Below are 26,870 nucleotides of genomic sequence, written 5' to 3' on the forward strand. Positions count from 1 at the left end.
CAGCTCCTTCAAGGCCTCCAGGTGCTGCCCTGCCTGGGCGAAGCTGCCCTCCGCTGAGAAACAGGCCTGGTGAATCAACAGGCAGGGTAGTGAGTTGTTGTGAAGCCAGGTGATACTTCTAATTCAAACTTACTGAGACCTTTTGTTCGAGTTTTCTTGCAGTTTTTTTATTCAAACAAGATTTTTAACGTAGTATTCTTGCTTAAAATTGTCTAATATTACAGATACTCAAGTATATCTCAACATCAGTTTACACAGGTTAACAGACATACAGCCACACACCACCAGTCGCAGCCCACAGATGTATTTCATCGAAAAATAAAAGAATGCTGTTCTAATCTTTTATGTGATTTATTCAATATTATTAGTAAAAATTGGTTAATTTAGTTATTTATATTGTGGTTCAATGAAATCAAGATACTAATTCTGTTTTTATGGTAAACACACTTGACAAAAACAGCACTCTTTTCGAGCAACCAGAATAAAGTATTGCAATTACCAAGTCCCATTGAAAGAGTTTCCTTGAAGGCATAAAAGAAGACGGAGGAAAAGTCAAGCAGAGAAAACCCATCCATCAAAGCACACCTGCCCAGAGTAGAGCTCTAGTTATTTAGCTACCTGCGCTTGGTTTTCTAAGGGCGAGCTTAAGTGCATCTCACACTGCAAGGCGGCTTTGTTAAAGTTTTTCCTTTTTACTTCAAAACGTAATTGCTGCAAAAAGCCTGAGATCTCAGCTCTCACAGCCTGGGAATAAAATAAAATGCATACAAAGAAACACATGACATGTTAAAACATAGTCGTCAATAAAAAGTGTATTATGAATACTTTATATGCAAGCAAATGAACAATTTGCTGATGTTCATTTGTAACATAGACAAAAGCTAAACTTTTGCTACAGTTTTAGTACATTTGAGCTCGACATGCACAAGTAGTTATCTGACAAACTGTCATAAAGGTCTTTATATCTCCAACAGTTAGTGAGCGTGTCCTACCTCCCACTGTGTCCTGATGGACTGGGTGAAAAACTCCATGTCTCTGAGCTGTGAGGGGGCACAAAAGGCGTCCATGCCCTTAGCTGCTCTCAGGAACTCTTCTAGCAACTCTGGGTCCAGGGTCTTTAGGGTCTCCTGAGGGGTAAAGCACACGTATGAATGCAGAGGGTATTCAAATAGTACTTTTATTATTCTATTGCAATATATAAATGATTAAATGTACCTCTTTCACTGATGCTTGCTCGGCCGATAAACACTTGTCTCTAAAGACGTTGATGGTTTCCAGGATGTGCTCCTGCAGACAGTGCTTCGCCTCCTCAAAGCCGTTTCTGGCCAATGCCTGGGCCTTGGCATAAGCCTCCGTGTAGGCCTGGGGAGGCGCCTGGGCCAGGGCGGGAGGTTTAAAGAACAGGTCAGGTGACTCCGGCATGGACTCAGGCCGCACATTGACCTGGGAGAGGAGGATCGTTTGCGGCTGTTGAGGTCTGGGTTGTGAAGGAGAGTGAGTTACAGGTTTTGACTGTGGAAGGGGTTGGGTCTGAGGTCTGGCCTGCGGGGGTGATTGGGCCTTAGATTGAGGTCCAGTTTGTGACTTGGGTAGTGGGGGGGACTGAGCCTGAAATTGAAGCTGTGGTGGGAATTGTTCCTGGGGTTTGGGTGGTTGAAATGATTGGGCTTTAGGTTGGGTTGGTGATTGAGCTTCGGGTTGTTTTGCTGGTTGGGCCTTCTGTGATGATTCCGACTTGGTTTGTATTGTTGACTGAACCTTGGGTTGAGTTGTTTCAGACTTGATTGATGACAGATCCATGGATTGAGGTGGCAACTGGGGCACAGGAAAGGGTTGTGGCAGTGGTTCAGCCCTGGTTTTGGTTGGTGACGGAACCTTAGGTTGAGTTGGTGATTGAAGCTCTGGATATGGTGCTAATGGGGCCACAGGTTTGGGCTGTTGAGGTGATTCACCTTTTGGTTGAGTTGGAATCTTCTGCTGTGATTGGAGCTGGGCCTGATGTCTGGGTTGTGGAGGTGGCTGCTGAGTCTGGGCCTGGGGCTTGACTTGTACTGATGGCTGTAGCTGGATGTTTGTTTGGGCCTGGGCCAGCAGCTGGGGTTTAAGCTGTGGATGAGTTTGATGTTGTGGGTGCGATAGGGGAGGTGTCTGAGCTTGCATCTGAGGCTGAGGGTGAAGCTGACTTTGATGCTGAACATGTGGATATTGCAGAGTTTGAGGCTGGGGATACGGCTGAGGAAAAAGCGGTGGATAAGGCGGAATTAAAGGCGGTGCCTGAACCCAAGACTGTTGCTGAACTTGGCTTTGTTGAGTCTCAATTTGGTACGCATTATAAGCTCTAATCTGTGGCTGTTGTTGTTGTTGTTGTTGTTGTTGTTGTTGTTGTTGCATGGCAGTCTGGGGACTCACCTGGGGTTGGGATTGAGCCCAGTGCTGTGGCTGTGTTTGCATTTGAGGAGGATAGGATGGCCCCATGTGAGAAAACCCAATAGACACAGCCTGAGGTCCTTGCTGTGTTCCAGGTTGGGGCCACTGCGGTAGAGCCTGAATTGTTGGATAAGCCTGAGACTGTGGCGTTTGACCCATTTGTGGAGGGTATGGTGGAGATATTGGATGCCTCTGCTGGGTCATGGGTTGGTTTTGAGGCTCGTGTTTGGGTGTCCACTGCTGGGATGGGGACTGACCCCGGGGGTAAGCTGTGGGGTAAGGAGGAGGTTGTGCTGTTGCCTGTGGAAGCTGGACAGACATTGGGGATGAGACTCTAGCTTGGGTCCAAGCGTGGATTTGGCCCTGGGACATATGGACTTGGTGCTGGACCTCTGGCTGAGCATGTGTGGGATACGGTGGCACAGCCTGAGAACGACCCTGAGGCTGGCCTAGAGGTTGAGCTTGGGTTTGAGGTTGAGTTGGAGAATGGACATGACTTGGCCGGGCCGTTGGTTGAGGATGGACCTGAGCCTGTGGTGTCGACTGAGAATGGATTTGAGACTGGGGCCTTGACTGAGGATGTGTTGGGGACTGTGCCATAGACTGAGGATGGGTTTGAATTTGTGATGGTGTTGGTGGTCTAGGTGAGGGTGGCCTCACAGGAGCCCAAGACTGTGGTTGACTGCGAAGCTGAATATGGGATGGTAGAGGAGGCTGAATGTGGCCCTGCAAGGGGGCCTGCATAGGGGAAGAAGGTCTGACTTGAGCTAGCGCCTGTATTTGAGCTACACTCGGGCCATGAGCTACACCTTGTGGCTGCATGGACATCTGAGATCCAGCTGATACATATGTTTGGGACTGAGTCTGAACCTGGAGCTGTGTCTGGGTCAATGACTGTGTCTTGAAACCATGGGGCTGTGGCAGACCATGGGGCTGTGGTGGCAGACCATGGGGCTGTGGCAGACCATGGGGCTGTGGTGGCAGACCATGGGGCTGTGGCAGACCTTGGGGCTGTGGTGGCAGACCATGGGGCTGTGGCAGACCATGGGGCTGTGGCAGACCATGGGGCTGTGGCAGACCTTGGGGCTGTGGCAGACCTTGGGGCTGTGGTGGCAGACCTTGGGGCTGTGGCAGACCTTGGAGCTGTGGTGGCAGACCTTGGGGCTGTGGTGGCAGACCATGGGGCTGTGGCAGACGATGGGGCTGTGGCAGACCTTGGGGCTGTGGTGGCAGACCTTGGGGCTGTGGTGGCAGACCTTGGGGCTGTGGTGGCAGAACTTGGGGCTGTGGTGGCAGACCATGGGGCTGTGGTGGCAGACCATGGGGCTGTGGCAGACCATGGGGCTGTGGCAGACCATGGGGCTGTGGCAGACCATGGGGCTGTGGCAGACCTTGGGGCTGTGACTGACTTTGGATCACTTTGGTTTCAGACATGGTCCGCAGTTGTTGCTCACCGTCTGTGGTACCGAGGGAAACACTTGTGGACTGCACTTGCAATTGAACCACTTGCTGGGATTTAGACTGAACCATAGTTTTGGTTTGTGACTGAATTTGGGCTTTTCCTTGAGGGTGAGGCTGAACCATAGCAACTGACTGGGATTTAGCCTTAGTGTCTGAATCTGGTTGAGCCTGTCCTACAGTAGACTGCGGTTGCTTTTCCTGTTGCCTTTGTTTTTCCAATTGCTGTGGTTGTTGTTGCTCTTGCATTTGTTTTTGTTGTTGTTGCCTCTGTTCTACATATTGAGGGTGCAGTGGTGGGTTTTGTTGGAGTTCTTGCTGTTGTGACTGCTTAGTAGCCTTTGCATTTCCCTCAGGCTGGGATCTTGCAGTTGCCATCTGCTGTGAAACAACCTGAACGGTCCTTGCTGTTTCCCTGTCTGACTGTGGCTGAGTCTGTCTTGGTGCAGTTGTTTCCTGAGTTGAATCCGGTTCTGGCGTTTTATGCTCTCCTGAGGCTGGCTTCTGAAGCCAAGGTCGATTCTTCAAGGCCTGGGTTTTCCTGGTTTGAAGCTCCTGGTAGCTTGGAGGAGGTTTCTTTGAAAGTGCTTGTTGAAATGAAGTCTGATCGTGGGGTTCAGGTGTTTGTCTGTCTAGTACCACTTCCACCTGCTGCTCCACCTGTTGTTTTTTTTGCTTTGGCTGTTGTAGTTGTTGTTGTGTTTGCATCGGTTCTTGCACTTCTTGTTGTTGCTGTTTCTTTGGATCCTGCTGTTGGTGCTCCTTTTCTTTCTGTCTGCTAAATGTTTCATGCTGCATCGATCCATGTTCCTGAGTCTGCTGCTGCTTTTGTAAAGTTGTCTCTGTCCAGATCTGATGCTGGACTTCTGGTGGTGACTTTGTCCTGGTCTGCATCACAGCTTCTGCGTAGCTGTATGGCAATGGAGGAGAAGTCACCTTTGTTTCTCTGTATTCCTGCACCACTATCTTTGGCACAAAGGTTCCATGACTCTGAACCAACTCTTTCTCAGGCTGTTTAGCTGGCCATCTAACTGTGTCTGATTCAGGAGAAGACACTCTCTCTTCTCTGTATTCCCTCGAAAAGGCTTCATGACGTTCAACTAACTTTGTCTCATGCTGCGGCGTTGGCCACGCGACTGATTCTGACTGTCTCAGATGTTGAGGCTTTTCTTTAGCCTGTTTAAATACTTTTGATGGAGGAGACCCTTCTGGAGGGCTTCTGCTTCTGTCTCGTCTGGCTCCCAGGCTGCTCAGCATACCTACAGCTTCCTGGAATTCAAACCACAAACACGTTAGAGAAACTGTCCCATTCTTTTTTTCCTAAGTACAGATGCATAACTCAAAGGCATGCTCAGGTAATTTACACAAAGAAAACTAGCCTGTGACTGCGCAACAGCGGCTCGCACTCGGTCCTGCATGGCTGAGGCATGGAGGTACTGCATGGGAGAGTTCTTCTGACTCGTCATCACCATCATCTGCAGGTCCTGCTCCTCTGTGACCACCTGACCCTCCAGCTGCAGACCACGGGAAATCAGAACCTGGGGAGAAAAATATTGAGTTGAACACAATCAGCGTTTCCTCAAATTCCACATCAGGGTTTCTTTATGACAAAAAAAGTCCTGTTTCAGAAACAACTCATTTGAATTGATAGCACAACAACATTTATATACAGAGGATCATCTTACACTGGCTCGTGGGTCCTGGCCCCGCTGATGTTGTCGCTCTGCGGCCCTCAGCAGCTGGTAGAGCTCCCGGGCCTCAGATTCCCAATGCAGGAGTTCAGCCAGGCGACTGTCCAGCCCTGACACACTGTGCTGCAGCTCTGCACACACCTGTTCTGCCTCAAACAAGGTCTGCATCACCTGGTGTCATTGTAGGAACATATGGTAAAAAATACATCAAAATGCTGTATACACTACTAGCTAATTAGAGAAAAAAGAGGTAAAAAAAGAGCAACACAACCTAAAGATTAACAACAACGATGTATGAAGGAAGTATTACAAGGGTTGAAATCATTCATACTTCAGGTACAGCTAACTTCAGTTTCTGTAACTGATCAGCTGGGCATTCTGGGGAGGGAGCCAGAGCCGCAAGATCCACTTCTTTTATTTTCCTCATTATGAACTGAAAGAAAGACAGCAAACGGTTAGTTCTAGACATATGGAAAGAAAACATGATATACATATTAATAGTGAGGACTCTCGCCCTGCTACCAGACCTACCTGTATTCTTTTTCTGTAAGTGCGTAAGGGGCCTGCCATTGTCTCCAGAGGCTCTTTGAGAAGGAGAGTGGCCTCTCTGATCAGAGGTTGGATGTGCTGTGGTCTAGTGTGAACATCATCACTGGGTTCAGCCACGCTGTCCTGGAAAAAGCAGAACTAACGCTGTTAAATATAAGCTAGATTACAAGACAAACACAATAAAGCGTACAACATTTTGACTACGGTCTTAACCAAATAAGTCAATAAAATCATGCACAGACATTTAAGTTCAAAGACGTAATATAGCACAGCTACAGTGGTTTGCTTCCACAGTAAGCATGATATAACAGTTTGATTGAATACGTTCCCTGACTTTTAACTGAGGTGCTTAAACACCTGGCCAGTATGCAACTCAAGCAATAAAAGAATCCTTCTGATAATACCCTGTAATCACAGACTATCAAAGCCTTGCATTTATAATTGCCTCCACACAATAAGAAAAGGCGGGGTACAGATTTCAACCTTTCAGCCACTCCTTTGTATCACAGGGTGGGAATAATTATAACAAAGGGACGATTATAGATTAAATACCAATGGTCTGAGAAATCAAATAAATAGAGAAGCAACTAGGCCGTTATTATAGTAGAAGCACACTGCTTGCCATAGTAGAGAAATAGGTATAGAGGGCAGTATAGTACGTGCTTTATCAAAACTATTATCTACAGTGCTTACAGGTAAGGGAACTGCACTGATGAATCCATTGACAGCAAATGAATAGACAACAGATTTCTACCATTGTGCACAAATGCAACTCGGAATAAATGATTCTCACAAACCAGGTTCTACCAGATCTGTCACTTACGAGAGCAGTTCTCTTGAAGAACTCGGCCCACTGCATGTTGAGTCTGCGCAGCTCTTCTGCCAGGCTCCTGCTGGTCTGAGGGTCCGTGGACTCCAGCAGGAAGTTACCTAACTCGTTCAGGTGGGCCTGTCGGGACCCCCACTCAGCCATTACATCAGGCATCACCTTAGAAAAAACACAAATGTGCAAATCTTAAAGATCGACAGAAGGGAGAACGAGCACGAAAACCCAAACAGGTCCAACCTTAGAAAGTGAAACAATGACACTAAATGTGACTTTTATCTCAGATAATTTGAGTTACTTTAGTAACATCACAGAATATAATTGTTTTACCTTGTAAATGTACAACTTTAATTCAATCGCACATTATGAGACATTTACATAAATATGTCTACACGTTTCTACAAGCCCAGTTAAAAAAGCTTCTAGCTATGTTATGAAACATGGTTCTCTTGCCAATGTAAGATTATGTATGGCTTTGCGTGTTAGCATTACCTCTGGTCTGGGGCCATGGCTGTGTGACGCAGAGCCCTGCTCCAGCCAGGCCTGCAGGGAGCTGAATCCGTCGCTGTAGGTGTCCCAGGCGGACAGGACCCTTCCCATGATGCTCTTGACTGTGGTCACCTCTTCCAACACTATGGCGGTATCTTCTTCCAGCTGCTTCACCTGCTGACTGACGGTTTGGTAATCTGTAGCTGAGGAGCAGAGAGGACAAGCTGTTAAACGAGCTGTGACCACCAGGAAAAGCTTTAAATACATCAATAGAAAAACTTACCAAGGGCGGATTTGCTTGAATATCTCTCAGAGACCTGCTTCAGTTTAAGTATAGCGGCTTCCAGCGAAGTCGGTAACTCCTGTGTGTTTACCAGATCCTGTGTAAAACAAGTTCATTACAAAGTAGAAACAACATCTTTGTATGGAAAGGGGAAAAACTGAGCCATGACCTGTGTTATTCTTAACCTTTACTACTTGTGGGGCAAAACAATATTGGTTGTAAGTCTGTTTAGAAAGTGGCAAAGGTCATTCTGTCCAGATTTAATCTCAATTATTGATATTTTATGTGCTGATGTATGACGATATGCTGCTTCGTGATTCAAAATCTGACTTCCAGGGAAAGTTTACAAGCAATTACAGATTCATTTGTTCCAAATATGTTAAAATCTTCCTAATTTAGGCGCGAAATGGGAGGAGCATATCGCCATTTCTGTTAATCAGTAGGTACAATTGAGTGAGCTTTGAAGCAGAGAGCCCTAATCTGCCTGCATCATAGAACTTATCAGAAGGATATTATAAGAAAAAACCCACCCTTGTACAACTCCCTTCTTACCACTCCCGATACATAAAACTATTATGGGATAATAAATCTACTTGCATGCCATTCTTGCAGCAACACCCTGACAGCCTCGGGGGAGATGTAAGGTCTCTTCCAAACCCGCAGCTTGGTCCTGATCTGCCCCAACAGATCCAACACCGTGTGGCGGTGCTCCCGGTACTCCAGCTTGATCCCGTGGTATTTAGCGGTCACTCTCACACTGGTGAACCTGGGGGGGGGTTACACAAGTATGGTTGTGAAAGCGATCAAAAATGAGACACAAACAACCAACTCCCTGGTGAACGAAATTAAATAATGGTTTGTGTAATCACATTTTCCTGACTTTTTTTATAACAACTGCTTCAACAAAAGGATTGATTGTACTGTATCTAGACCGTGGCATTAGATTTACTACAAAGTCGTTTAGCTTAAGGTAAAGAACCAATACAAGAACTGTCCTTTCTGTATATATGATTCACAGTTATACAAACATACATGAACTCAAGTGCTCTCACCTCCTCTTTATTTCATCCATCTTGTCACTAGGAACCATCATGTTTGCATACTCATCCAAGTTCTGGAAGGACTGGAAGGTTCTCACATGCTGCGGCATTTCCTCCAGACAGACCTACAGAGACATTGAGCAATGAGCAGATTCATACGCATATTCGTGCTTAATTATTCTACAAAAGGATCATTGCTGCTCTGACAAAATGAAAAATTGTGAGAATAAAAGTTTGCTTTTAAAACCCAAGGAAGGAGAAAAGGAGGATTGAAAACGATCCAAAACAAAAAGAGTTCCAGGAGCGAACCTTTATTCTCCCAATTAAGAAACAAAGGACATTCTGCAGATGTTATTCATAACTGAAATATGGAAAGCCCTGCCTGAGGACCCTGAGGTTAACTAAGCAAATGTTATTGTTTATTGTCACTCCCTAGGGTTGTTTTGTTTGGGCGTAGATGCAGTAAATACTCACTCTGAGGATCTCCTGTTTGTCCTTGGCTTCATCCGCAGCTCGGCCGTGATCCTGCGGGTCGCCCTCCTCGTCAGCCAGAGCCTTCTCTGTTTTCAGCAGCCAGCGAGCCACCGTGTCCAGGGGGGCCGGGAGACTCATGTCCAACTCCACTTTGTATTCACGCAGCTAAATGAGAGATACATGCAGAAAAAAGATGTACATAATTACTATTGGGGATAAGGCCATGTTGCTGGCTAAGATTTACATGGTATGTTAATTTTTATAAACAATAGACTGTAAAAGTTAATATATTTAGATAGAAATAAGAGATTTGAGTGTAGCTGACCTTTTCAGTGAGCGAGTCCCACGCCTCTCTGAGAGTCCGCTGCTCATCGCTCAGTTTCGGGGTTCGTCTCATGGCTGTCAACAGCGGCATGATGGGACGCCGCTGCTCATTGAAGGACACCAGAAAGGTTTGAAAGACCTGAGGAATGGACAGGAAGCTTTCATTTAACAAGAGTTCATTTCAATAACATTTCCAGTCTTTAAAGGAGCAGCAATATGATCTTAACAGCTCAAAGCATTTGAAATAGCCCTGTTGGGAAAAAAGAGCTAACTTTAGGTGTATCATTTTGTTGTTGTTTTAGATATTAATGGGCACGTGTTAGAGACGTACGTGGTATCTCTCTGAGTAGCTCTCTCCCTCGGTGGAGTCCCATCCCTCCAGCAGCTCGTCGTAGGCCTGCACCAACCAGCATGTCACTTCCTGTGCCTTTTGAGCAGTCGTCGCCTGGGAACATGGACAGAAAAAAAGTGTTATTGCATGAAGACTGATGAATAAATTTGGCTAAACACAATCCTAAATATCGCCAACCAAATGTAAGTGACGGTCAGGGATGTTTACTGAGCTTTGGATAGTTATAGCGTCATCTTTACTCTTCACATGGAGGTCTCAGTACACAAGGAACACGGTAGCTAATCATTGTCCCGGTAGGTCAAACAAATAAAATGGAAATCTATGACAACCAGAAAAACTACATTGCAACTTAAGAATTCAAGTAAAAAAGCAACCAAAGGTGTAAGAGTTTGTGTCTAGTGAAGTGCCGCAGTACTTTGTGAACAGGTTTTCATTTATCATGCAATAAAACAAATGATTTAAGCAAAAAGTTTCGCCACAAGGCACCAAGAGCAGTCATGGGATACTAAACACAAACATAATGGCGTCTTGTGTGCCAAAATGTTTTGTGCTGCACACAGCAGAATACCAAGCCCGCACAGAGGTCTGATGTGACAACAAGGTTGTTGTTTTTCCCCCAAATAACGACATGGAAACACAAGTACAACAGCCACCTCATATTCTGCTGCAAATGCTTGTGTTTGAGGCCATATTTTTGAATTTTTTTTAATGCAATGTCTACTGTATGTTTATATTGTATAAGGAAAAGTAGAGAAGTGGCATAATGTCTTCAGCATCATATGGAGGGAAAGAGCCCCTTTCAGATGCATGTTGAGATGTGTTTCTGAGATGTTATTTTGCAGACTGTTTCCCAGACCTTAATTAACCGCAGTGCATCTTGCACAATCAGCCTGGGATTATTCTCAAATTGCCAGATAAACACCTCTCGGGGCTAAAGTAACAACATACAAAGTACATTTAAAATCTCAAATATCTGGAGCAGCATCATGCAAACATGCTGATATCTTGTCAGAAACCGGAGCCGACAGGTGGCATGTTCGCTGGGACTGATCGGTCATGGGTTCTGCAGCATGTCTCAGTGGAAGGAAGGAATAGCTGATGCCTGTGAGGGCTTTTCTTTACCTCATGGGAGGCAGAGAAACACACCCTCGCTGCGGCTTTGAATTCATTCCCAGAGAACAGGGCAAACTAGTTTTAATCTGCATGATCTATCCTGCTTTAAATCAGCATATGATTCGCAGAATATCTACGCTCTTAGTGAATCACTTTTTGAGTTTAGCTGCAGTAGTTTTATTTAAAAAAGATCTAATCATCTGTAATTAAATCGAAAAGTTATTTGTGGACGATACCAGGGTTTGGTGTTTCTGATATACGCCGTGTGGCCTGGCAGTAATGAGGCTGACAGCAAGCCAGAGGGTTCCTGAATGCACCACATGCACAGAGAAAAACATTAGCAGGAAAAGGGGGGTGTGGCACTCACGCAGATATATCAGATTCTTCCAGGTTGTTATGTACTCTAATGTCTGGTGGTATTATTTTCTTTGTTTATCCACACTTTATTATCCATTTATTGACTCTACATGTACTGTTAATTCCTGGAATGTATCCTCTGAAACCCCAAACCATAGACCCCAATAGGTTTTTCTATTGCAAGGTACTGTACTATGAAAGTATGTAGGTGTGTGAGAGGTGAGATGTGAAAAAGAGTTGGATCGGGACTCTCAGTTGTACCTGTCGCAGAGGTGAAGCAGAAATAGCAGGAGTGTAGTGAACAGGCAGGTTGACAGGAGAAGGACTTTTAGGAAGATTTAGGTATTGCGTCTAGAAGGAAAAAGGAAGAAAACAGAGAGGAAGGAATAGTCAGAAAAGGAAGCCAAGAAAATAAAGAAATCCCCCCAAAGAGAAGATTGTAGAAAGATAATAGCAAGTTGCAAAGATAGTAAAAAAGCAATGTATCAGAGAAACCATTCTACTTCTCATTAGACCTTTAGCAAGCACTGATTTATTTAACGCAACTCCAAAAACATTCAAGTCTGATTAAGGAGAAGCTGTTCAATTAATCTGCATATATTGTGCCCAAGTTGCAAAAACTAAAAAGGCAGCGAAAGGGCACTCGAGGTGACAACCAGTTCCAAGCAGACTCGCGTGTTTACAAGACTGTTTACATCACATGAGTTGACAGAAGCGGCGCAGAAGGGGGTGTGTGTTGCATTTAAGACAATACTATTATTGTTTTACTGAAAAATACCCTTCTTCGAGTTTGTATCTTTAGAATCAATCCAGATTTCAAAGGATTCCTGCTCAACAAGCTGCACTTATACTCAAAATGTGATTTTGGCAACAGCACGAAATGATCTGACTCTTGAAAACATAAAGATAAAGAAGAGAAAATAATGTGTACCTTTTTAGAATTCAATTTGCATGTAAAAAATAACTATATTTATAAGTAAAACAATGGCAAAATTGAACTAGAAAAGTATTAATACACCAAAGTGTGGCTTGGACGTGCTTCACTTTGATATAAAGTAAACAAGAGAATTAAAAAGGTACATTTAGCATGATTTCAATTTCATTTCTTAACCTTTATTGATATGCATATCTCCAAATCACTGCTTACAGATCAGGACTGGGTTAGACAGAGCTCAGCTGCACCCTGATTGTTGACATTGGCCAGCAGCAGTTAAATACCTGAGGAAATATTTAACTGCACCCTAAACTCTACCTGAGTTGTCAGAATACAAGCTATTCTGATTTTTTGTTTTAACCTTTCTGCAGTGTAAAATAATGAAGTGTTACACACCTGCATTTCTTCCTCGGCCACCGGCATGTCTTTGGAGTACTGCAGGAACTGAGCCACGTAGGTCATGATGGACTTCTCATCAGGGTCTCGAACGTCCACATCTGCATCCACATCACAATCCTCCATGATCAAACTCACACTTCTGTCAAAAAGCTCAAACTAGCGCATTAGCACGTTAACTCCTGAGGCAGGTGAAGTTTAATCCTGGAATCTGAAGAGTTGAGGTGCAGCTTCTGTCTATAAAACATCAGGCTGATGAAAGTCTGCTAACAAACTAACAGACAGGGTGAAGCCAGTGAGGAGGGTTTTATAGAAGAGACGAGGAAGCAAACAGCAGGCGAGTCAGCAGACTGGCAGATCGACATCCCACTTGCCCTCAGGCTCGCTGGGCATGGCTCTGTCACAAAACCCATCTACACACACACTCACATGAATTACTGCTAATCAAGAATAGTAAGGGACAAAGCCGATGAATCATTTTGGAGAAGACTACGAGGCGTGGAGGATGAGCTGCTTGAACAAAAGACTGGGACAGAAATTTGTTGGAAATTTCTGAAACAAAGCGAGGAACAGAGGCAAACCGACGGTGGGAGGATAATAAATCACAAAGCAGGTTATGGTTATATGTGTAATGAAACTAATAGTCCTGCATTTGCATACACATGACAAACTGCTAAGACAAAAAAAGAAGAAAGAAATTGCAAGAAAGCCTCTTGATGCAAATGGATTATTATTATTTGATATTTTTGTTGAAAATGATGATAAAATAAATCTCACAAAGGTTGCAAAGTTTGTTCAAGAGCACATATGCTGTAAATAAAAATGTGTCTCTGGAAGCATTTTGTTTTCAGTAACAGATATTCATATTTGGTGACGTGCCAGAAGGAATACCAGTGAGAGTGAGATATAAATCATCAGTTTTTGCAAAACTTTCCTGACTGTCAGCCTCCACGCGCATAAATGATATTTACTTTAGGGGCGACACTGTCCTAGCATTGAGCATATAATATTTGAACACGTTCCCATGATGTTCCCTGAATGACCCACCGTCAGGGTCCAGCAGTCGGGGGATCTTCAGCTCTTTCTCGGCGATGCGGAAGGCCTCCTCCAGGTTCTGCTTGTTGCTCCTGGTTCTGGCTTTGGACAGATCCACCAGGTCGGGCCGCAGAGCGTACTGGATGGCCAGGAACACCACCCCACTCCTCCAGCTGGTTTTGAAGTCTTTCACGTTTATTGAGCAGCCGGCTCTGAGGGAAACAGATTATTATCTTACTCATGTTATAATGTTCATCCTGTTGCACATGTTGTCTGTCAGAGGGTCTGCTGCTCGACATATTTACAAATGGTACAGAAACAAGTCGTTTTTCTACTACCTCATGGTCTCAATATTCCAGCCCCTGGTGGTCGGAAAGAGTACTACCACAACAAAGACTTTTTGATGGATGAAAAAAAAATAAAGTTTGCAAAAATTGTCAAAAACAAAGGAGGGAAAGCAATTTGAAACAGATTAGAAAAAAGGTTGATGAGAAATAAATGTTCTGACTTGCCTCTTAATACTGTCTTAGATAAGGCTTTTGTAGATCAAGTACAGGCACGCTCAAAATCTGGATAATTCAATTTCATATATTAATGCATTGCGCCTAAAGCTGTTTTCAAAACTACAGAGGGGCAAAAAAGTATTTAGTAAGCCACCAATTGTGCAAGTTCTCCCATTTAAAAAGATGAGAGAGGCCTGTAATTGTCATCATAGGTACACCTTAACTATGAGAGACAGAATGGGGGAAACAATCCAGGAAATCACATTGTAGGATTTTTAATGAATTAATTGGTAAATTCCTCGGTAAAATAAGTATTTGGTCACCTACAAACAAGCAAGATTTCTGGCTCTCACAGGCCTGTAACTTCTTCTTTAAGAGGCTCCTCTGTCCTCCACTCGTTACCTGTATTAATGGCACCTTTTTGAACTCGTTATCAGTATAAAAGACACCTGTCCACAACCTCAAACAGTCATACTCCAAACTCCACTATGGCCAAGACCAAAGAGCTGTCAAAGGAGACCAGAGACAAAATTGTAGACCTGCACCAGGCTGGGAAAACTGAATCTGCAATAGGTAAGCAGCTTGGTGTGAAGAAATCAACTGTGGGAGCAATTATTAGAAAATGGAAGACATACAAGACCACTGCTAATCCCCTCGATCTGGGGCTCCACGCAAGATCTCACCCCGTGGGGTCAAACTGATCACAAGAACGGTGAGCAAAAATCCCAGAAGCACACGGGGGGACCTAGTGAATGACCTGCAGAGAGCTGGGACCAAAGTAACAGAGGCTACCATCAGTAACACACTACGCCGCCAGGGACTTAAATCCTGCAGTTCCAGACATGTCCCCCTGCTTAAGCCAGTACATGTCCAGGCCCGTCTGAAGTTTGCTAGAGGGCATTTGGATGATCCAGAAGAGGATTGGGAGAATGTCATATGGTCAGATGAAACCAAAATAGAACTTTTTGGTAAAAACTCAACTCGTCGTGTTTGGAGGAGAAAGAATGCAGAGTTGCATCCAAAGAACACCATACCTACTGTGAAGCATGGGGGTGGAAACATCATGCTTTGGGGCTGTTTTTCTGCAAAGGGACCAGGACGACTGATCCGTGTTAAGGAAAGAATGAATGGGGCCATGTATCGTGAGATTTTGAGTTAAAACCTCCTTCCATCAGCAAGGGCACTGAAGATGAAGCGTGGCTGGGTCTTTCAGCATGACAATGATCCCAAACACACCGCCAGGGCAACGAAGGAGTGGCTTCGTAAGAAGCATTTCATGGTCCTGGAGTGGCCTAGCCAGTCTCCAGATCTCAACCCCATAGAAAGTCTTTGGAGGGAGTTGAAAGTCTGTGTTGCCCAGTGACAGCCCCAAAACATCACTGCTTTAGAGGAGATCTGCATGGAGGAATGGGCCAAAATACCAGCAACAGTGTGTGAAAACCTTGTGAAGACTTACAGAAACGTTTGACCTCTGTCATTGCCAACAAAGGGTATATAACAAAGTATTGAGATGAACTTTTGTTATAGACCAAATACTTATTTTCCACAATCATTTGAACATAAATTCTTTAAAAATCCTACAATGTGATTTCCTGGATTTCTTTTCTCATTCTGTCTCTCATAGTTGAGGTATACCTATGATCAAAATTACAGGCCTCTCTCATCTGTTTAAATGGGAGAACTTGCACAATTGGTGGCTGACTAAATACTTTTTTGCCCCACTGTATGTCGTGGCTTTTTTAAAGAAAATGTATTAGAAATGGCATGAAGTAAGCACAGCGATTTATGATATTTATATATAAATATATGCTGGAACATAATTGAAACACTGTTAAAGCCAAGGTAGGAAAGTATTTCAACAGATTTTGGCAGGCAGCTTCAGAACGCCTCAAGCCGAGATAGCAAAGCCCTGATCAGGTTTTGGTCTTTAGCCCAGAGCTGATTCCCTACATCTAATTCAAGTTTTTTTTTCAGGCTGTATGAAGTCGATTAATAGTAATCAATGTTACCTTAAATAAACGCTGCAGAACACATATAAGTGCATATGTGTTCCTTATTGCCTTTCAGTTGACCTACTTGTGGCACTGTTCCCGGACCCAGAGCAGCAGGGATTTTTTGGCAGAGACCCTGAAGCGCCGGTGCAGCGGTGAGCCTCTAGGAGGAACCGGACTGCTGCTGGCCGAGCGGCTCGAAAGCGTGGAGCGCGAGTCCAGGCTGGCCAGGGACTCCATGGAGGACTGACGGGAATTGAACGAAAGGCTGCTGGCCAACTCCTCGATCTGAGAAAAGCACAAACACACACTGTTCAGTATTTCAGACCGTTATATAAAGTATTATTATTATTATTATAAAACAGAAACATCGGAAAATAGGGAACTTAATATCATAAAAAAATAAACAAGAATCCCGTGGCTTCCATATTCTTGTTTTTTTAAGGCGTTAAGCTTTAATAAATGTCATTCATATGAGCATTAGAATTGGTTTCCTTGCTTTGATCACCAGTTAATAAATGCCTGAAAACATCTACCAGGAAATCTACTTAAATCTCATAATGATATCAAATATATACTTCTTATAAAATATAGAAAACCCTAACCCTGCAGGCTTGTACATGATGTGTTTTCCGTATGAGTTGGACAAATCTAAAGGAATAAATGTGGAAAGCTCATACAAAAATATGAAGACAACAACAAAAAAGCCAACAATTAAACTCACATGATACTGGAGAATGACTGTCCATATGAGGCCCAGGATGATGGACGGTCTACCATCAATGATGTCAGGAATGTTTATGTTGACTAGTTTGATCTGCAGATAAAACAGAAGATGTTTTTCAAACTTCCACAAAGAGTCAACTGATACAGTGAAAAGGAAATAAATAATTGTAGAAATAGAATAATCTCATTGGTGTGTCATTTACCGATTTCATCTTCAGAAATAAGAGGGCCTTCTCGATGTTGCTCCTGTGCTGAAACATTCCCCGGCCTCTCTCCCGACTCTGCAAACACAACCAGAGAGTCGCTCAGTCAGAGGGTTCATTCAAACTGTCCGACGATGTTGGGAAACATGTTAAGTGTTGGACTGAGAAGCACTCACCAGGCGCTGACCGCTCATCACCTCCAGCAGGTCCAACAGCTTGGAGCCGTCTCGGAAATCGTTGAACAGATCCACGATCATGCATGGTGGCCTCCGCTGTCACGACACACAATCACATTTTATTTGTGTTATACGTTTGAAAAGGGAACATTTACAAAAGGACTGCTAAACCTGCATAAGTAAGTGTGTTAGAATTAGAGCCACTGCTGGTTAAATGCACTCCTAACCAATCAAATAGCGCCTTTGTGCAATCACTTATTTAAATACGGTGATATGAAAACATTTGGAGGAAATCGGCCCCTTTTTACACAATTGAACCTCATTGGATAGACAGTACAAATCACAAAGATCATAACTAATAGCAGCACACAGATACAGTCAAATTATGAGTGTCTTCACGTTCAATTCTCTGCTAAATACCACTTTTATGATCCTTCAGTTACCAAACACTCTCTATCATGGCATATGAAAACCCAAATATGGCTTCTCTCCGTGACGTTTCACTTCTTTGCCTCAAATGTTGAGGAACCCTGTCGATCAGGACCTGTAGGTTCCCATCTGAAAAGCCATTGTTCTGTTTACTGTGTTCTTGGCACGTAGGCAACCTTCATACTCATGGGTAATTGCACTCAGCTGCTAAACTGTATGGGCTTGATTATATGGGCTGTTAGATCTTTAATGCAATGTATTTTCCGAATGGGACCTTGAGATGGGGCAGCTAGCAAGTGATTCTGTCCTAAGAGAGATATACCTTTGCTTGAACAGCAAAATGTATTCAATGTGATCAATTGCTCAAAATTGAGGGAACAAGCTTTTTTTTTTAAAGCCATGTTGCATTATTTTGTTACTATTTTATTCCAAAAACCCTTTCATAACAAACCAAAAGAAACGCAAGAAGCTTTTCTGCAACACAATTTATCTTTCCTAAATCTGTTGAGTTAGAAATCTGTTAGTCATGCAACTTTGGAAGGCCTGAGAGAAAGGATGACTTGCTCCTTGTGACTTCCAATTAAAACCAGTTAAAACATCAAAGCATGCGGCGGACTCGTTCAAAACAAAACTGTTTCTGAGAAAGCAAATCTTCTCCAGATAATGATGCTTTGTAGTTTGCATAAAAGAGGCCGCAAATCAAGAAATTATATCAAGCAATGCATCGTAATACAAACACTGTCCTGTTTCTGAAACAGGACAGCTCCTGCCTGGTGCCGGCTGAGGACTTAATCAGATTTGTATATATATTTATTTCCTGTGAAACTACTTGGGAAATCTTGAGGCTCACATACAGAAATATAAACCATGCTCTCCTGAAGAACTTCCCTACTCCACAAAACAATTAGCTTACAAACAAGTGAAAATGAGCATTTTGTAAAGAAAACTAAAGTTATGTAACAATGTGGGCTCTAATGTGAACAACCACCAAAGTATTGACTATTATCTCCACCCTCTGGTTTCTGGCAGAGTCCCCAGTGTGCCCAACGTGAGCCCAGAGCAGGGTGGATGTCCGCTGGGAGGATTGAGGGGGTGTGGCTGGCGGTGAAAGGGAGGAAGGGGTGTGTGTGGTGGCCGTCTGTTGCTGTCTGTCTGTGTGCCGTGAACCTTGCTCCTCAATGCTATATTTATGAGCATGGCTCCCCACCTCCACCACCACCTCACCGTCCTCCACCAACACACTCACAGCTGACCTCCAACACAGGGCAGGGAGAGAGCAGCTGCTGACTCATGTTAGGAGGAGGACTGGGGAAGAAACAGTGGTCTGTTCGGTCTCAAATCTCCAAATTAATTCCATTTTAGACGTTATGTAAACAAGTTGCAGACTGGGAAAAGATTCCTGCTGTTATAACAAGTTGGATGTGGAAGTCTTTCATGAGATTTGATGTAAAATAAGCAGCATCTTAAAGTAAATGGATTTTTTTGCACTTGTGTTAATGTGTTAATTTCTTTCTTAATATGTGAATTGAGGTTATATAAAGCACAGATTTGTAGAGATTTAGTTATCATGCAGTTTTGATGTGGTTAATTAACTTAACCAATATATTTCTGGACTTTCCCATAACTTTTTAAAGACCAAAACTGAAAATGTTACCAACAAAAGGATGGAAGGATTTAAGAAAATTGATAAACAATATATTTTTCAGCAGAAGGAGCAGCAGATTGTTGTCTTGATTTATCCTGATTTGTATTTGCATGTATAACATGTGTTTATGTCTGAGCAATGTGATATCTTTATGACCTGATTTCCCATTGAGAATTACTACATTGCATCCCGTAACATTTAGCATACCGGCTTCCAGATAACTTGAAAGACTTGGCTCACCTTTGCCAGCTGAGCGTTGACCCAGTTAGTGAAGGTCTTCTTCTGAATCTGTTCTTGTTCCACTGTGGAAGAAAGAGAAACACACAATGTCCATTTAAATGTACAGTATCACATCAAAAGAGTACATCATTAAAGTAGTGCAGGTATTAACGTCAGGACGCAATACATTCATTCATTTGGAGTGCAACTGTAGAGTAGTCCTTATTTGTAGTATTATAGGCACCGTGCTGTACTGAATAACTCACTGGCTACGAGCATTAACCTGCAATAGTAGACTGGAAACAATCATCCTCAAGAAAATGTTCAGAAATGACACAAACACAAACTCTTTCTTTTTAAGACTGAGCAAAAAAGTGTCATAAACCCTAAAGGGATAGTGCGGATGTTTGGGATCAGGTTGTATGAGATACTTATCCAAGCTGGTAGTGTGCTGACTGTCATTTACTGTAGGTAATACACTGACTTTTGCAGACGTAGCTCTTACAAACCCAATTCAAAGCATCTAAATTATCCATTCAACCTTTTTAATACATTAATCCAGACCTCAGCCAAAGGGCCAGGAGATCAGATCTGTAATTTTCTAATATACTGACTAACTTCCTAAATTCTAATGTAAGGTACAAGACACTGCCAACTTTAACCAGCTGTCTGATTTAAAGGAACAGAGCACACACACGTCACTGATATACAAACTTCACGTGCATTTCTGGGTCTATGTGGTGGTAAAACTCTGAAGGGAACCACAGGAAAGAGACAATAGTTAAAGTGATCTTTCAGGATTATGAAATACCAACAGGAGCATGAATCAAAGCACACTGAGTCAATCAATGTGTGTGTACTTAAAGCACCAGAGTAGTATAGTAGTACATTTGTTCAGTGGATCAGAGAGCCATTACAGTCCCCACAGCAGTCTAACAGTTTGTAGAGCTGTTGTGAAATGAGTGGCGTGTTTACAAAGTGTTTAAAACCTAGCCTTCTAAAGGCAGGCTTTTACTGGAGCTAACACCCCAAGGTTTAGCCAGTCAGTTTGGGAAAGCTTTGGGCAGGATCATCATAAACAGAGGTATTTGATCAGTGTTGCCTGAACAAGCAGAAAGCCTCCGTGCAAAAATGAAAGCCACAGACATAATTCTGCACAGGTGGAGCTGCACGTACGTAAATCAAATAATCGAGCATCCCATGTTTTTAAGAGTCTGTTTTTCTCTACAGCTTGCAGAACCTTTCTGAAATAGATTTAAAGACCTGCAAGAAGATGTGTACACATATTTGACACACATTTAAAGATTTGAGTGTACAGTATTGGCCTCTTCAGATCTGCCTCCTGTGCATTTGTGTAATCGTATAAATGTAAAAACGGTTGTGCTGACAAAAAGCATCCGACTCAGTGATGTCGAGTTTCAATTATTTTCATACACGATGGAATTTGATGAACACTCTTAAATGAAACTTTAATAAAACACCTTTCTACAATACATGCTACATTAGATGCTTTAGCATTCAAATAATATGCACACCAGTGTAAATAGCAACTCATTTGGTCAGTCATTTGTCCACCACTCACCGCTGTAAGGCTCAATGAAGTCATTCAGGTCATTGGCAGTATGAAGGGTCTCACATATAATCCAGTCTTCATTTTCCATTGTCCTCAAATAAGTAATTTATTGGCTAACACCTCATTCAACTATTTTTTAAAATCTTTGATTGATAACAAAATACAGTATTTCCAACAAGAGGATCTGTCCTTCAACAAAATGATTTGTTGACTCCAAACTCAACAAGCCAAAGTAGTGTCTTTAATCAAGCTGTTCCACTAGTCTGGATTTTGCTCAGTATAAAAATGGCTGTAAAACAACACCAGTTTGGAGGTAGAATCTATGGACATCTTTTCAATCAACACTGATGTATTCCAATTCGTGCTACCACCTATCTTTTCTGAATTGTCCCATCGTCCCTCATCTTGAATACAGAAATTAAGCAAATATTAGCCAGTTAGTGGTCCTATCAGATCGATGCTGCGCTCCAGCTCTCCCTCTGGCTGTCTGGTCCGCTGAGATGCATCAACAGGCAGTTTACAGACTATTTTCTGATTTAATATCTTCACCAGCAGGCCCCCTCTGGCTTCAGTTCACTTGCAGTCTAATCTTAAACACGGGGAGCCCCCACAGACATCTTATCATTATTAATCTGCTATCATCGGACAAAGCTGAGGTGTTCATTTTCACTGATGTTCAAAACCCACAGAAAAAGACGAGCAACCTAAAAGTTTTACAGAGTCTTTAGCCGTAAGGGGAAGAGGATGAAAGAACTGGAGAGGTGTGACACACTTGAGAATTTGCCAGGAAGAATTATTTTAAACAAACCCATTTGGTCGCTGTAACCGGAGTGCCCTTTGAGTCAGTTCCAGAGTAGTACAATATTAGGAGCTGTACAGTACAAGCCCCAGAAAGGACTCGCTGCTAGTCTCATACCAGATTGTATTAGAAAACTTTAAGAACATCGATTAAAGAGAAAGAACAATCAAGCAGGACTGTGCTCCACTTCTGCAGGTTTCTAAAAGCATTTGTTTTTTTAGCAATGTAGCATCAGAGACCTTTTCATGTGCCCCCAATTGGCTTTTGGGCAGGATTATCTGTACTCTTTAACCCCCCTCCCCTCCTTACAGTGGGGCGGAGTAATGGCTTCAGGTTAAGTGCTCTATAGGCAACTGAGTCGTGTAAAGATGATAACTTGGCCATCTCATCGTTCATTTCTGTGAAGCCGTCAACAGAAACTACTAGCATGTTCGCTAACCTTGTATGTTTTGTCAACAGACTACAAGCTGTTCAGTTAACCATGTCAGTTTTGTTGACAGTTAATTTACAATTCAATGACATAATAGTCTATCAGTAGTACCACTTAATACATTAAGGCAAGCTAGGGTATTTTCAAGTGAGCTAATGACAAAACTTACTTCCTCCAAAGATGTTAATGTTATGTTTAAGGTTTGTTGGTTGCATTGTATTTGTTTGTCAGCAGGATAATGAAAAAACTACAGGGCTGATTTTCATGTAACTTTGTGGGAGGGTGTAGCACGATCCAAGGAAGATCACATTGGATCTTTGAAGGCATCCAACTATCGAGGCGAATATGCACTCTCTCAGTTGCCTTCGAGATGCTTCCAAAACCTGACTGAACATTGTTTCTGGTAAAGAGGCAAATTTAGCAGTTTCTGAATGGTGGATGATGTACATTTTTCCCACTGTGATTCCAAACCAGATTCCCTGTACAGCAGACATGAACTTTCCTTAATGTCACATGAAAGCTCTGCCTTCAGGGCGATGCTTTCCTAATTATTTTTGCACAGAACTCTTACAAAAGTAAAGACTCTGGACAGGAGCCAAGCTTTTGCTTTGCTTTTCCATTAACTTTGACTGTTAATTGTGTTTCAACCCTGGCTGTGTTTTAAAATATTCCCACAAATCGACATATCTGTGAAGTCCCTCAACTAATATTGGTGGCTAGTGAGTGAATAAATGCATGAGTTGGTATATATTTTCATCCTATCAGGTTCAAAGCTCCCCCAGCCCTAAGAACAAACTTCATTTCAAAGGAGAAAGAAGTCTGTATTTGACTTTTGATTTATTTGCTGATAAAAAACACTGCTACAGTAAATTGAAATATCCTGGTTCGGAGCAGAACTTATATTCAGCTTGAGATGATCTGACATACTATTGCTCTCACTTTTATTTTCAGTTTTATATCTCCACTGTTATAATGCAGAAGTCCACCTGGGGGGAAAACACTCTCACAAGGTGGTACAATAGTGTGCATTGTAGTATGTTTCAAAGATCTACACAGAAAGTTTTGTTCCATAAGTACCATAGAGACAAGTAGAAACAACTCACCCATGATGGGATCACTCCTGCTGATGCAGTAGGGAGACGTTCACAGTCAGCCGGTGCATGCAAACATCTTTATCTGATCAACAAATGGTTTACCACACTGACTGTAAAGGCTCCATGACTCCAGGTGATGTAAAGAATATATTAAATAAGTCCTGTCTCACAGCTAACCGTCTACCCTTCCAACCTGCAGGTAAGCAGGTGGGATCAGCTGAGCTCCGCCTATTTTAAATCTGATGCACAGAGGAGTCAGGCCTGCTGAAACATGACCTGTAACAAGCTAGATCTCCCGCAGCCTTCTGGGCAATTGAGGCTACATTTGCTGGAAAAAATGGGTCAAATTTAAATGTCATATGCTGTGAAAACTTACCTAACCCAACCCTTGTACATTAGACTTAGCTATAACAAAAATATTTAGGGAATAGTGAATCAAATCAGCGAGATATACAGGTTTAAAAAAGCTATTTCTTGACTTTTTTGTGATTATCAGGATCGCATTTACTAATGACATTTATTATTGAAGTGGAGTCGCAAAGTCTCCTTGAGACATCACAAGTATGGTCCCAACTATTGCAACTACATAACCTTCCAAACTGTCTGATTTAACACAGCTTATGATTTTAAGTATTTCAGTTACCCAATACAAGGAAGAATCCCTGCTGAATCTAATGACGCAGACACTTAAATCCACCCGACAAGCACAAACAGTGTCAGCTATTTTTACTGATACTTTCCCCATCATTAGAACTTCAAATATACAGCAAAAAGACAAGACTTTCTTTGTCAGCTTGCTTGTCATGGGGGAGCTTAGATCATTCATTCTTCCAATCGCAGCTGGAAATGACACAACTGGAAGAACAGCGTTATAAGGCTTTAATAAAATGAAATAATGTGAGGAGGAAATGTGGGGAGTCGTGTTAAAAATAGTACAGAGGAGAGCCTGATCTAGATGCATATGGAAAAAGAAAGGCAGTTAAGATAGTCATCAGGAAAACATGGGAAATGTGGGCAGAGAGTGGTTATAGCAAGAGGGAATAAGGGGAGAGGTGGAGGGTGACAAGAGACAATAAAAAATAAGTGAAATACAGAAAGGTTGAGAGAAGATAGAAGGAGATGTCAGAGCCTTTACCACCATCTATTCCTGGTGCCACTAAGACAAGTTCAAAGAAAAGATGACAGTGTCAGGTTTACGGGACAGATACCTGTCCACTCAGAGTTTAACTGCGACCTTGCCACAGTCACCAGAGGTCATCTTTAACAATGAACCAGGACTAAATAACACAACAGGAAACCAAAAGGTACTGACGCAGGAGATCAAGAATCAAAACCTTCCTGCTAATGCCATGTTTGTATGTGTTGAAAAGGTAAGTAGATACAATCCAGATGCTTAATACCATCTAAACCGATACCAAAGAGAGCAGGAGCTTCTTCCTCCACACAACACAATAAGTTACTTTTATCTGGAGTTAGTACGACTACATTGCTAAGTAAGGCTGATGGGAAGGTCATCAGTTCTGCAGGTATTTGGTCATGAACCAAAGTAGAGCTATACTAATAAATTGGTCAGGCTGATATATGATATTATTATTTGTTCAGCAAGTCATTTGAACTTTTTAGCTTATCCACATCTTAGCAATTTGTTGTTGGGTTTATTAAATATCAAAAAACATGGGTTAACGTAGTTTCAAAAGCTCCCAGGTGACCTCTTCTGATAGCTAGTTATGTATGACCAACAGTCCTTACCCTAATGTATTCAATTTACAATAATTCAAAAATGATAAAAGCAACTCATTCATAAATGTTTTTGTTGTTTTAAAAAAAGGTTGCATCTATTAAATATGTGTTGTCATATTAAGTATCCTAACGGTACACTCTGGTCTGGGTGAGCGCTGAAAAAGTCTTGTATCATACAAAGGCCTGGCTCTGAGGACACAAAGTGGCTAAGACCAAGCCAAACAGCCAATCAGCAACTTGTGTAAAGGACTGGAGAAAGGACATAGATCTTGGGGGGCCTGTTTGTTTGAGTGTTGAGTTTTTAAATCTTTACCATTTAACTAATTCATACTAACTCTCTTCAATGAAAAAGTATTGATTGAAATAAAACCAAAGATCGAAACGTACAGATTAGGTGCCACAGCGGATAAAAGGCATCTTGTAAACGTGTGAACTGATTACATGCTGTATGTTGAGAAGTAGCTCTGCTTCGAATGCTCTAAACCGCCCCGAGAGACAGGGACTTAATGAGCGAAAGCGTTTCTTATCTCCTCCTTATTCTTGCTCTCTGCTTTGAGATATGACTCATGTGTCTCCCGGGGGCAGGGGTTCAGTTTCAGCAGATTTAAACAAAGCATGACCTCAAAAAAAAGTGACAAAAGTGAAACCGAACAAAGCCAGCAGCGGACTGAGACGGATCATCAAACTGCTCCCCTGAGAGAGAGACGCTATCCAAGGCTGAAAAGTTATTATGTTGCCACAGTAACCAAGATAAAACAATGAAATCAAGACCCATGGCTTTTCCATTTACAGTTGCATGATCTCACACTTCCCGTGCAGAGAACAGAAACACTGAATGCTTGGTGAAGAAATCACCAATCTATAAAAGCCCCACAGCTGCTGTAATCACTTAAAATAAGACTAAACGTGAGGAACTCAACACAAAATGCCTGATATGGTCTTTTTACAAACAAAAGAGGTGGAGATACACTGACCCTGCAGCAGAATCTGGACGTTGTCGATGTCCAGGGGGATGAACCCCGTCTCCACCAGTTCATCTCTGGAGTAGAAGTCTGACGACATACTTTATCATCCACAGCCTCCCGGCAGCATGGCACCTCTCTGGAAGAGGAGAGGGAAACACAGTGTTAGTGAAATCCAGTGTGGCTTAAAAAGTGCAGCATTGGGATATCTCTCTCTTGATTGATGGCATTTTGGGCTCAAAATAAATAATTACAGATGTTATTATTATGGACTTGTTGCCATAATTACAATTAAAGGCTTTAAAAATATGTGGAATTTTAAAACTAGAGCATCTAGCTGCTCGAGGCAAGAAAGCCAGAATCCCCCAAAATATAATCGAAATTCAAGCAGTAGTAACCCGGGTTATTTTGCATGATGTCCATATAAATAAAGCTTTATTATTATTATTATTTATTGTACAAGGAAACCAACATGTAGTGTCCACCTCAGCCCTATCACTGTCATCTTAAAAATCCTAAGAAATATAACTATTACTTTATAAACCTTTTTTAAATCCCATTAGTCACACCTGAAATATTATGACTCTCTGATGGATGGACAGATGACACTATCCTAAATAAGATTAATGTTT

At 42.5% G+C, this 26,870-nt stretch overlaps 1 protein-coding gene across 1 annotated transcript; it reads right to left on the reverse strand.

The window, feature by feature from the left end:
- Positions 1-4,672: 4,672 nt before the first annotated feature.
- syne2a (spectrin repeat containing, nuclear envelope 2a) lies at positions 4,673-26,338 on the reverse strand. The gene is made up of 21 exons (XM_063908291.1): positions 26,251-26,338; positions 19,662-19,723; positions 17,348-17,443; positions 17,172-17,249; positions 16,967-17,059; positions 16,328-16,530; positions 13,761-13,960; positions 12,714-12,814; positions 9,893-10,006; positions 9,563-9,700; positions 9,238-9,402; positions 8,776-8,888; positions 8,317-8,489; positions 7,444-7,643; positions 6,949-7,113; positions 6,108-6,248; positions 5,908-6,009; positions 5,571-5,747; positions 5,265-5,423; positions 5,074-5,154; positions 4,673-4,795 (listed from the first exon to the last, which is right to left on the reverse strand). The coding sequence occupies exons 1-21, from the start codon at positions 26,336-26,338 to the stop codon at positions 4,673-4,675; spliced, it is 2,772 nt and encodes a 923-aa protein (XP_063764361.1).
- Positions 26,339-26,870: the final 532 nt, after the last annotated feature.

This window comes from Eleginops maclovinus, chromosome 19 (genome assembly GCF_036324505.1).
Source record: "Eleginops maclovinus isolate JMC-PN-2008 ecotype Puerto Natales chromosome 19, JC_Emac_rtc_rv5, whole genome shotgun sequence".
Taxonomy (NCBI): domain Eukaryota; kingdom Metazoa; phylum Chordata; class Actinopteri; order Perciformes; family Eleginopidae; genus Eleginops; species Eleginops maclovinus.